This window comes from Cynocephalus volans, chromosome 10 (genome assembly GCF_027409185.1).
Source record: "Cynocephalus volans isolate mCynVol1 chromosome 10, mCynVol1.pri, whole genome shotgun sequence".
Lineage (NCBI taxonomy): Eukaryota > Metazoa > Chordata > Mammalia > Dermoptera > Cynocephalidae > Cynocephalus > Cynocephalus volans.
Window position 1 is genome coordinate 119,577,389 of NC_084469.1, and position 12,691 is coordinate 119,590,079.

At 49.7% G+C, this 12,691-nt stretch overlaps 1 protein-coding gene across 1 annotated transcript in view; it reads right to left on the reverse strand.

Annotated features, from left to right (window-relative positions):
- Window positions 1-9,891: 9,891 nt before the first annotated feature.
- Window positions 9,892-12,691, reverse strand: part of CMIP (c-Maf inducing protein) — a 232,823-nt gene continuing 230,023 nt past the window's right edge. Inside the window, exons 20-21 of the mRNA XM_063110618.1 lie at window positions 12,475-12,545; window positions 9,892-10,070 (exon numbers count right to left, since the gene is read on the reverse strand). Coding sequence (XP_062966688.1) covers window positions 10,017-10,070; window positions 12,475-12,545 — 125 coding nt within the window. The 3' untranslated portion in view covers window positions 9,892-10,016. The remainder of the gene's footprint in view (window positions 10,071-12,474; window positions 12,546-12,691) is intronic.

A 12,691-nucleotide genomic window follows, 5' to 3' on the forward strand; every position in this document is an offset into this window, starting at 1 on the left:
CACCTGTTTCTTTTTACTTTTTCAAATGTGCCTGATAGAACATTTTGAGTGATCTTTGTGGCTTGTATTCTATTTCTCCTGGACAGACCTGGACTAGAGCAGCACCCCCCACAGGGGTGACAACCCCCCAGCCCCACACCATGGTGGACACTGTGGAACGCCAGGGCTGAGATGCATTACTGCTGTCCACAAAACAGCCTGTGATGGAGTCAGTGCCTGCAGCCCTCTGTCCAGCAAATCCCCAGTAGCCAGTGGGTGGGTAGGGAGAGCCTCAGAGAGAATCTGCTTCGAGGGAATCTCATTCCCAGGAAGAGGCTGAGATTCTAGTAACTTATTGCCTGAGCTTCCTTCCCTCTGGATCAGACGCCCCCTTCTCCTCTCTGGCAAATCAGAGCAGAGACACAAGCTTGGAGTTTTGGTGGAATAGTTCATTGTCCCTACTGTTATATTTAGAGGAAAAACAAACATCCAAGAGCTCTATTGCCAGGAGCTGGGAGGAGTCCCTCCATCCCGATCTCATCCTCCTAGTTCTGCAACGGTGACCAAAAAGGCTTCAGGGAAGGTTTGGTTTCTGGAGATGGTTCGAGTTTCAATATGGTGGTGAGTGGATCAGGCTCCACATGGATTTCTCTGCTGACAAGCATCTCCCAATAAAGCTGAGGGAGGTGAGCCCAGGCAGGGTGACTTCATGGGCATGTGACCTGTGCCGTCACATGGGGCATCCTCTACTGTTGGTGCCCTGAAGTTCTTAATAATTGTTGAACAAGGGCCCCACATTTTCATTTGACACTGGGCCCTGGAAACAATGTAGCCAGCTCTGAGCCCTGGGCTTCTCCAAGTTGAAAGTACACATGAACCGAGCTGAAGATCATGTTCACATGCAGATTCTGACTCAGGAGGTCTGGGCGAGCCCTGAGACTCAGCATTTTTGATGAGCTGTCAGGTGATGCTGAAGCTACTGGTCCATGAGCTACACACTGAGGAGCAAGGAAAGCGGTCTCAGCCCTGGCTGCATATTGGGAATCATCTAAGAAGCTTTTTAAAGTCGCATGCCCAGGCCCCACCCAAGACCAACTCAGAACCTGTAAGATGGAACTCAGCCATCAGCATATTTATTTATTTATTTATTTATTTATTATTATTTTTTGTCTTTTTCGTGACCGGCACTCAGCCATGAGTGCACCAGCCATTCCTATATAGGATTCGAACCCGCGGCGGGAGCGTCACTGTGCTCCCAGCGCCGCACTCTCCCGAGTGCGCCACGGGCTCGGCCCGCCATCAGTATAGTTAAAAGCTCCCCAGGTGATTCCAACGTGCAGCTTCAAAGGCAGCACTTCTCAAATTTAATATGCACACAAATCACCTGGGGTCCTTGTTTAAATTGCATATTCTGATTCAGTAGGTCTGAGTGAGTGGAGCCTGAGACTCTGCATTTTGAACAGACTCTCACACCATGCTGATGCCGCTCGTCCAGGGACCACACTTGTTTTTTTTTTTTTTTTTTTTTTTGTCTTTTTCGTGACCGGCACTCAGCCAGTGAGTGCACCGGCCATTCCTATATAGGATCCGAACCCGCGGCGGGAGCGTTGCCGCGCTCCCAGCGCACTCTCCCAAGTGTGCCACGGGCTTGGCCCTGGGACCACACTTTGAGTAGCAAGCCTCTAGACTCAGTCCATTTCCTTTTCTGGTTAGTATCATCAGCATTAGAGTGTGGACAGAAACGAAAGCCAGCACTAGGACTTTCAGAGCCTTATCCAAATCTGGATATTTTCCAAATCTGAAAAATAAAATAAAGTCACGTATCCAACCATGCACACCTGCACAGGTTGTGCACTGCACAAGGGTGCCACATCAAAGGGAGTCTATCCATAGTATTGGTTTGTATATTTATTACAATTTTCCAGCAGATGGCAATAGAGTCTTTGAAGGAAGAGAGAAACATTCACCAAGAGGCTTCATAAGGATGGACAAGTATTGCCCTCATCCAGACACAGTGGAGAGGAGCAGCAGCCATCTTTTCATTTAAAAAAATCTCTTTTGATGCCACTTTTTAAAAAAATTGAGGTGAAATACATGCACCATAAAATAAACCATTTTAAAGTGGTTTTATTCAGTGGCATTAAGAACATTAACGACATTGTGCAGTCACCACCTCTGTGGTTCTAAAATGTTTTCATCACCCCAAGATAAAACCCCATACTCATTAAGCAGCCACTGCCCAGTCCTCCTCCCCGCAGCCCCGGCAAACACCAATCGGTTATCTGCCTACTTCAGATGTGTCATGTAAACAGAATCATACAATATGTGGTCTTTTATGTCTGGCTTAGGTCACATGGCATAATGTTTTCGAGGTTCATTCGTATTGTAGAATGTCATCAGTACTTCATTCCCTTTTGGGAACAAATAATATTCCACGGCCTCTCTCTCTCTCTCTCTCTCTCTCTCTCTCTCTCTCTCTATATATATATATATATATATATACCACGTTTATTTATCCATTCATTGGCTGATGGATATTTGGGTTATTTCCACCTGATGCCACTTTTTAAAAGCTGATGTGTAACATACAGTAAATTACACAACACAAATCTTAGATGTAGAGAGCTCCATGAATGTGTAAACGTCTGTGTAACCACAGATCAAGACATAGAGCATTTTTATCACCCCAGAAGCCTCCTTCTTACTCGTTCCCAGTCAGTAACAACCCCTCTTGTAGAGACATCCACTATGGTGACCTCTATAATCATGAATGACTTGTTCCTATTGATGCAATTTCTATAAATAGAATCATACAGCAAATCCTCACTTGTGTCAGGCTCCTTGCACACAACATAATATCTATCCAATTAATTCGTGTCATTGTGTGTGTCAGTCGTTGGTGCTTTTTCTCTCGTTCTGTAGAATTCCATGTCATCGTTTATTTAGCTGTTCCCCTGTTGATGGAGACATTGGTATTGCTCCACTCTGTGACTGCCCCACAATTTGTTTATTCATTCTGTTAGTGGACATTTGGGTTGCTTACATTTTTTGGCTATTATAAACAATGCTGCTATAAACAGTCTTGTTTGTGTCTTTTGGTGGGCATATGAGCTCAGTGCTCTCTGGCAAACACTACTCAGGAGTGGAGTTGTGGGGCCACAAGGTAGGCAAAAGTTTAGCTTTAGTAGATATACTTTCCAAAGTGGTTGAACCAGTTTATACAACTACCAGCAAAAGTATGAGAGTTTCTGTCAACAGCCACCTGCATCTCTGAAAGCTAGTGCTAGCTGAGGCTCAGGCCCCAGCTACAGAGCCCTTCCAGCGTGGCTGGCAGTGTGGCCGGGATCTCCCTCTGTCACGAAGGGTCCGGGCAAGTGTAACTGGTGACCACGATCTTCTTGGGAGGGTTTTCCTAGCCTGGCTTGAAAGGGGCACCCCCTTCAACCTAGTCCTCTGCCCACTAACCTAGTTAGTCACTGTTTTAGTTTGGGCTTCCCAGAAGCAGACACTGAGATAAAGATTCCAGGTAGCTAATTTGGGAAGTGGTCCCAGGAAACACCAATGGGACAATGGCAAGGCGAGGTGGAGAAGAGAAGGGACTCCTAACAAGCCAGCAAGCACCAGGGCAGCGGGAGCCAGAAAAGAACACGGGCCTCGGAGCCGAGCACTCCCTGGGAGGCACAAGAGCTGCGGCACCCATACACCTGCTCCCACCTGTCACTGGTGGAGGGCTGCTGCCAGGGCAGAGGTGCTAAATGTGGGCCCTTGCAGCCTGCCTTAGGGACTAGCCAAGCAAACCATGTCACCCTCGATCCTTGCTCGTCCTCCGATTTTACTTCTAAGCTTCTCTTGAGTCTATTTCCCCACGGGGTCTGAGCTCCAGGCCCACCCCTGTCCATTCACCAGCCAACAGTGGGGAGATCTTCCCAGAATGCCTGAGTTACAACCTTGGCTCCCCGCTGCTCACTGTGTGATCTTGACCAAGAGACCCAGCCCCTCCTGGCTTCCACTTCCCCATCAGTCAAAAGGGGTCATACCAGCACCTGCTTCATAGTCTTGTCAGGAGGAGTGAATGAGTTCAGACCCACAAAACCCTTATCCCTGTGCCTGGCACATAGTAGGTGTTGTATAACCAGGTATTTTCATTAAAAATGAGTAAAATAATTGAAGCCTTTTTACAATCACTTGTATGCATCAGGCTAAATCCTGGACTGCTGAATATGATTAACACTGGCCTAGGTTCCCCGTCCCACCCACCAGCATGTTGAATGATGCAAGCTGTGAATGTGAGTCTTTGGAAAAAGAGTCTTTGCAGACGTGATTCAGTTAAGGACCTTCAGATGAGATTGTCTGGGTGGGCCCTAAATCCAATGACAATTGCCCTTATAAGAAGAGGACAAGACATAGACACAGGCAAGGAGGACATGGGAAGGAAGTCAGTGGCAGAGACTAGAGTGATGCAGCCACAGCCCAGGAATGCCAGGAGCCCCAGGAGCCCCAGGAGTGGGAAGAGATGGCAAAGGACCCTGCCCTGGAGGCTCCGCAGGGAGCCCAGCCCCACCGCCACCTTGATCGCAGACTTCCCAAAACTGCAGGAGAATCCATTGCTATTGTTTGAAGCTTAAACGTTTGCTAAGAGGGTAGATCTTGTGTTAAATGTTCTTAACGCACACAAAATTACAATAAATAAATTCCCCCTTCTTATTGATCTAATGATCTTATTTTAACTCGATTACCTCCGTAAAGAGCCTACTTCCAAATAAGGTCACATTCTGAGGTCCTGAGAGTCAGGACCTCAACATCTCCTTTTTGGGGGACACAGTTCAACCCCAACAGTAACCTACACTCAAGCTCGCGGCACTGTCCATTGCATTCCCAGCATGGCGCCTGCGCTGGTCTGTTTCCCAAGTCTTTGCACACTCTCCTTTGTCCTCTGATGACTTGGCAAACGTCCTCATTCTTCACTCTCAACACCACCACCACTCCAGGAAACCTCCCCTGACCCCCAAAGGCATGGGTTAGCTGCCCACCATCTATAGTGTCCTGTCGTGGCATTTGCCATACAAATAGCATGACTGACCAACTCCTCACCAGCGTGCTCGGACACAGCCCTAAGGGACAAGGACCACATCTCTTGCTGCTGCTTCTTTATTAAAAACCACTTTATTGAGGTATGATTGACATACAAGAAGCTGTATCTATTTAACATATGCGACTTGATGAGTCTGGAGGTAACCTGTGAAACCATCACCATCATCTACACTATAAGCCTATCCATCCCCTCCAAAAATTTCCTCCCACCCTATTTGTTTATTATTATTATTTTGTGTGTGATGAGAACATTTAACACAAGATCTACCCACAGCAAATTTTTAAGTATACGATACAGTGTTGTTAACTATGGGCACTATGCTGCACAGTACATGTCCAGGACTTTCTCCTGGAACTTATGCCCTTTGACTGACACCTCCCCCTTTCCCCCTCCCCCAGCCCAAGGCAACCACCATTCCACTCTCTGCTTCTATGAGTTTGACTATTTTAGATTCATCATGCAAGTGGTATCTCATAGTATTTGTCTTTCTGTGCTTGGCTTATTTCACTTAACATAATGTCCTCCAGGTTTATCCATGTTGTCACAAATGACAGGATTTTCTTCTTTTTTAAGGTTCAATAATATTCCATTTTCTTTATCCATTCATCCATTGATGGACACAAGTTTACTGCATGTCTTGGCTATTGTGAATAATGCTGCAATGCACGTGGAAATGTAGATCTCTTCTAGATCCTGATTTCATGTCCTTTGGATAAATACCCAGAAGTGGGATTGCTGGATCATGTGGTAGTTTTATTTTTAATTTTTTGAGGCACCTCCATGCTGTTTTCCATAGTGGCCGCACTAACGTACACTCCCACGGACAGTGTCCAAGGGTTCCCTGTTCTCCACATCCTCGCCAGTGTATCTCCCATTTGGTTTTGATAATGGCCATCCTAAGACAGCTTACTGTGGTTTTGATTCACATTTCCCTGATGCTTAGTGATGTTGAGTGTCACTGTTGGCCATTCGTATGTCTTCTTTGTAGAAATGTCTATTCAGATCCATTGCCCATGTTTTAATTGGGTAGTGTGTGTGTGCGTTTGTGTGTGTGTGTGTGAGTGTGTGCGCGTGTGTGTGCATGCGTGCGTGTGTGCGTGCGTGCGTGTGTGTGTGCCCGTGTGTGTGTGTGCACGCGTGCGTGCGTGCGTGCATATGTGTCTGCGCATGCGTATGTTTGCTGTGAGTTGCAGGTCTCTTGCTTTGTCTCGTCTTTTTTCTAGCAGCCCCCACAGGGCCTGCTGGCAGCGGGTGCTTAGTAGCACATTGTTGAATGTGTGAATGAATGAATAAGGCCTTGCTGGACTTGAGGGGAACTTCTAGCACAGCCTTGCTAGCTCTAGAGTCCATCAGTCAGTCACAGATGACAACTCAGCTAACCAGGTTCCCATGTTGCACAACTCCAGGGAGCACCATCCACACTCTAGTCTACGTGACTAAGTGACATTCTAAAGCAGGCACTGTGAGAGGGGCAACCTGGATATGTATCAAGCTGGCCCAGGCAGGCCCCAAAGCTCAGTTCCTGCTCTTTCGGGAGTGCTCTCCCTGCCCACAAGGGCAGGATTTGCCTGAAATTTCCTAATACCCCTTTCCCCAGCACAGGGGCTCAGTACTCTGTTGGACTCTCACTTGGCCCATGCAGGTGGGATTCTGGATGGGCTAGCTATGGAGGACCAGGCAGGGTGACGGCAAGGTCATTAACAGGATGCTAGAGCACCAGGAACTAGCAACAAGGGGAGCTGTTACTAGCCCCTGGTCTGAAGGGCAGGGGAGGATGTGGGTTGCTCAGCTGCAGCCGGGAGGAGGGTGCCGGCTGGAGGGGTGAGGCGTCCACAGGGGCAGGCAGGTTTAAGGACAGCTGAGGCACAGAGGGGAACTGCTACCAGGCTAAGGCTGACCTGGCGAGAGGAGGGAGTTGTTACATTGAGGGCTGGAATCCTGGACGCGTCAGGGGTGGGTGGGAGCTGAACTCAGGAGGGAGGTAACTACTGCTGGAAACGACAAAGGCTGTGGAACCTGCGGAAAACAAACACCCTGACCCTTTTCCTCCCGCCCACCTCCAGCAGGCAGCCTGCATTCTCCAGGCTCACCAGTGGGCAAAGGAGCCCAGACAAGACAGGGCAGAGCGGGAAGGCTGAGGACGACACGAGGGTCACACCTTCCATCTGATAGTGATGAACGCCTGTTGTGAGCTGGGCCCCATGCTGGGTGGAAAGGACCAGAGATAGAGCAGGTTGAAGAGTCTCACACACGCACATGCACACAGGCCTTCACCTGTAGCTTGCCATGGTGAAGCCCAAACCATCTGGCCATTTGGCCTGAGGCCCGGAGCTCCCAAAGCCAAGAGCTCTCTGAACCATCCCAGTTGACCTTCCCTCCTCAGCAAGGCTTGCCCTGCTGCCTCTGCTAGGCCTGGGTCCCCTGTCCTTTTCCATAGAGCCTGCTTTCCCGTGTGCCTCAAGGTGGGCTAGTGATAAGCCACTAACACCCCTTATGTTCTCGCCTATGAGGGCCAGGTGGAGCCTGCCCATTCCAGAAATGTACAAAGGTCTCCGGAAGTGAGGCTGGCTGGCCAGGGAAGGGTGGGCAGGTAGCAGGGCCAGCTGGATGGTGTGGGATGAATGAGGGTAGGGGGAGCAAGGGGCTTGAGGGGAGGCAGAGAACAGACTTAGGAACTCAGGAATCACCTCAGCAGGCAGGTGAGGGGATGGACGTGGGGAGGGGTGTGAGGTGGGGAGTGATTTTGTGCCCCAGGGGGTACTTGGCAATGTCTGGAGACATTTTTGATTGTCACAGCAGGGTGTGTGTGTGCGTGCTAGCTACTAGTGTGTAGAGATCAGGGATGCTGTTTAATATCATAGAATGAACAGGACAGTCCTCTGCAACAAAGAATTATCTGGCCCTGATGGTCAACAGTGTCCAGGGTGAGAAGCACTGGCATTCAGGAAGTGCCGTGTAGATCCAGAACTCAGGACAGGGCTGGGGCTTGCCCCCACCCCCACCCCACCCCGCTCAGGCCCCCAGGCCACACAGAAAGGCCAGACTTTGATGAGTCACTTACAGTTTATTTTTGCCTGAAAGTATTTCACATCTCTTTGTACACAGCTACATGACAGTAGTATTAACCATCAGGAAAAGCAACAGTGCGAGGGGAAAGGTGGCATGTCTTGTTTCTTTTTTTTTTCTTTTTAAATATTTTTTTTTTATTTTTTTATTTTTTTATTTTTTTGCTCTGCTTCTTCCTGCACCAGAGTGCTGTAAAGTGTGGGACTGGAGGGACGGGAACTAAAACCAAACAACAAAAACCAACAACAACAAAAAACAAAACACAGAACACACTCACACACACACACCAAATAAAACCTGGCACGTAAAATGAATTAAGACTGAAACCCGATTTCTTTTTTTTTTTCCTTTTTTAAAAAAATGAGGGCATAGTAGGGGGTAATAAAGTCTACCTAGCAAAGTATAAAACGACAAAAGCATGGTTTCCATTGAATAAGATTAAATATATATAAAACAATTACATTGACTGGTTTGGAGGTGCTGGGGGGGAAGTATTTGTGCTAAACCAACAGAAAAGGGGGCTGGGGGAGAGGGGGACCCCAAATAGACCATCACGGGGGTGTTCTGTACAGTGAGGGCTTGTTAAGAAAAAGCCGACTGTTTATAAAAGAAATGGAGGTTGGTGTGTCTTCGGAGCAGGTGTGGGACAGAAGGAGCGTCTTCGTCGCAGTGGTCACATTTATAGGGGTGGGCGGGCAGTTAGGCTGGCGGAGGCGACGCATCTCTCTTCTCTCCCAAGAGACCATGCAGGGAGGTGGGCATGCATGAGGGGACCGCGGGAAGCGCACGGTGGCGGGGGAGGCCACAGGTCGCATAGCCTCCGTTGGGGACAGGGACAGCAGAGGCTGACAGATGGGAGCTCTGGGGGGGGGGGGGAATGGCTCTTCCACCAGGGATGGATGGGGAGGACAGGTTAGCACCCCCCTTCCAAATCTGTAAAAGAGCCAAGAGAAAGAGCTTGGGCCTCAGAGGAGCGAGACAACAATATAGGGACCCCCTTTCTCCCTCCTGCCCCCAGCCTGACCCCTATCCCGACAGGAAGGTGGAGACATTTGGAAACAGTGGCGGGTGGGCGGGGTGGGCAGACAGATGGAGGAGAGAGCGTCAGCATACAGAATCCATTACGAAAGAGCAATTTTCCAAGGAGGCTTTTTTGTTTTTCTCCCTTTTTTTTTTTTTTTGACTGTTTGTTTCCTTTAAAAAAATAACAATAACACTACCACTAACCCGACAGCTGGTTGTTTGTACAGTACTACACGCCGGGGCGGGGCGGGCGGGAGGGGGCTGGAGACTTCATAAATAAGAGGCGGGTCCCAGACCCGTAATTTGTCAACATTTCTTAAATAGGTGCATTATTTAAATCTTATGTACAAGGAGAATCACTTTGCATAGCAATGGTGAGGGCACAGGACGGGTGTGGTGACATGACTGGGCCTTGTCCCGATGGCCGGGGAGAGTTCCAGGCTCAGTTAGGAGCCTCTACGGAGAAAGCATCCTTTGTCCGCCCACGATGGTGACATCGGAGTTGACTTTTCCCACACGGCATTAAACACAAAGGCAAAGAAAATCCACGAAGGGTCCCCCCACCCCCAGTCCCCCCGACCCCCTCCCCGACCCGCTGATGCGCCTCTTGTTGCTACAAAGTCCATTTGAGATCAGGTCAAAGGTTCCAATTATGAAGCTAAAAGAATTAGGTGGGGGCTGGGCGTGCTGTGGACCCCCCTTCCCCACCCCCTCCCCCCTCCGCCCCCAGAAAGACTCCCCCATCTATCTCACAGCCAGGGCGCTGAGTGGGACCCCAGGACCGGCTGCTCTACGACTATTAGTCAAGAGTTGTCTGATCGCGGTTGCAAAGTCTTCCTGCCGCGAACCGGGAGCTTCACCAGGCTTCCGTGTAGCGGACATCCACCTCCTTCAGGTTGGGGAGCTTGGCCTGCGAGCAGCAAGAAGGGTCCGTGTCACATGTGAGCCACTCCCTCCAGAATCTGGCAGTGCCCAGCTCCACCGCACAGGTGGCCATCCCCTCCCCATCTGAGCTCCCTGGGGCTCTTGGAGGGCTGGGTGACCTCAGGCACAGCATGCAGCAGGTGCTCCTGTGCCCTGTTCCCAGAGAGAGCAGGCAGCGGGGATTCCATGCCCTTGCCTCAGCTGGGCTTTGGAGCACTGGCTTGGTGGGTTTGAACCCAGCTTTGCCACTTGCTGACTGCGTAACCTCGGGCAGATCACTCAGCCTCTTGGAGCCTGTTTCTTCACGTGTGGAGTGAATCTGAGTCCAGTCCCTGGCTCAAAGGACAGTGCTGGGGATTAAACACCAAATGCATGGAAAGCCCAGAGCACCGTTATGCACTCTGTGAAAGGGAATTAGTCTCATTTTTACTGTTAGTTCTACTCTCATCATAACCAGAAACGGGTGAGGTTGAAAGGGAATTAGTCTCATTTTTACTGTTAGTTCTACTCTCATCATAACCAGAAACGGGTGAGGTGGATGAAGTGGGTCACAGTAAGCCCAGGTGCCCGGGGTCAGCTTGGACTCCTTGCACCCAGGCCCCCCGCTGCTATCTCTCAGTGCTGTTCTGTTACCCAGATGTGCTTCCATTCTTCTTTCTTTTATAAACGTTGGCTTTTTTTCTGAACAAGCCTTCACTGTACAGAGAGGCAGCTGCCTCCTGACCGGTTTCCCGCCTTTACTTCCCCCTTCCCAACTTTCCTGTACGCTCGTCAGCACAATTTTTTAATGCATGCACACACATGTACACATGCATGTGTACACCCACCCCCATGCGCGCATGTGCACACGCACACACACGCAATTCCTCATTGTTATTCTCCTGTGCTCAACAACCTTCAATGGCTCCCCAGTGTCTAGGCAGAGGTTACAAGCTGGGGGCCTGCAGTTACTGCTACACTGCTGTAAAGCATATTTAAGCCAACCTTTCAAAATTAGGAGGCTGCATAGAAGAATCCAGATTTCCAGGTTCTCTTGAAAAACAGGAAGATCTGGCCCAAGTGGGCAGTGACTGTGTGGCTTTGTTGCCTGGCACTGAGTGGAGGCCACCTCCTCCAATGGCAACAGTCCCCAGTCTGCCCCAGCGTCCCTTCATCATGGGGGCTGATCAAAGGCCAGCAGCATCAAGCCAGCACCACGTCTTTCTTGTAGAAGAAAAATGTGTAGAAATAAAAAATCAACTCAAAGTGATTTTTATTCACAAAAGGCCTTTGGACCTCGCTCTCTGCTCACCGTCCCCTTTGCTGCCCCCTGAGCCCTGTGCCTGCCTTAGAATCTTCTGGGACTGAGTGTCTTCTAGGGCAGGGATCATGCCAGCTGGACCTTGGTGTTCCCGTCCCTGGCAAGGGCCTGGCACAGACTGCATATCCCAAAGCATCTGGAGTCTTGACTAGCGAGCTGGCCTGGCTGAGTGGGAGGTGGGAGCTGGAAGGGGCTGCCCAGAGACCCGGCTGGAGGTGAGCCTTGGCCAAGAGCTAATGATTCCCTCCAAGTCACTTCCTGGGCACAAAGGTGCCAGCGTGGCTCATGGACATCATCTGTGCCTTCTCCCCTTCAGGCCCAGCCCTTCCTTTCTTGGAGCAGCTGGTACTGGCCCAGGAGGATGGGTGGCAGGAGCCGCTGAAGGCCTGGCTCCCCCTACAAACAAAATGTCCACCCCTTCCACCACTCAGATCCTTTTCCATCACCAATTTTACCTTACCAGCCTAGTCTAGGTGCCAGTCCAGGTCCTCAGCTGTGTGATGCGCTAGCCCTGAAAATGCCCTCCCTCCTTCTACTCTTGCTCCCACTCAGAACAACCGATTTTCTAAGAACAGACAGAATAAGTTTTCAAAAGCACAACTCGCTACCCTGCTTAGAGCCTCTGAAGGCTTTCTACTGAACTTGGATGAAATTCAAATCTCTCCATGACCTGTGAAGGCTTTTTCCACCTGGCCTCAGCCTATTCTGTCTCATTCTCTACAATTGTTACAAAGTCAGTTCTTGCCCATCTTTTCTGCCCCAGGACCTTTGCACCTGCTCTTCCTCTTGCCCTTTGCATCCCCGGCTTCTTATCCTTTGGATCTCAGCTTAGTGGCCTCTTGTTTAAAGGGTCTGTCCCTGATCATCCTGAACAGGCCCTCCTTAGTTCCAATCAACTAATTCCCTGCCGGTCTCCCTTCATCACTCCTTTCAACCTGCCACTATTTTTATCTACTTATCTGCTGGTGTAATAGTCTCTCTTTCGCTGGAGAATGAGCTCCAGGAGGGCAAAGCACAAATATCTAGGTGCTGGCTGGATGCATGAAGGAAGGAAAGAAGGAAGGAAGAAAGAAATGAATGAATGAATTACCTTCAGATCTTCGTAGGTGTCAGCCGAGAGCTTGGTACTGTTCATGTTTAAACTGCAGAGACTCTTCATGGCTGCATGAAGACAGACAGACACAGTCATTAGATCAGTGAGACCCCGCAAGAGGAAGCTGCAGATCTGGGATCGTCAAGCTGGGGGACTGACTGTAGCTGCCAAGCCCCTCATTAGGAGATGGGCTGGGGGAGGTGGAATTCCACAG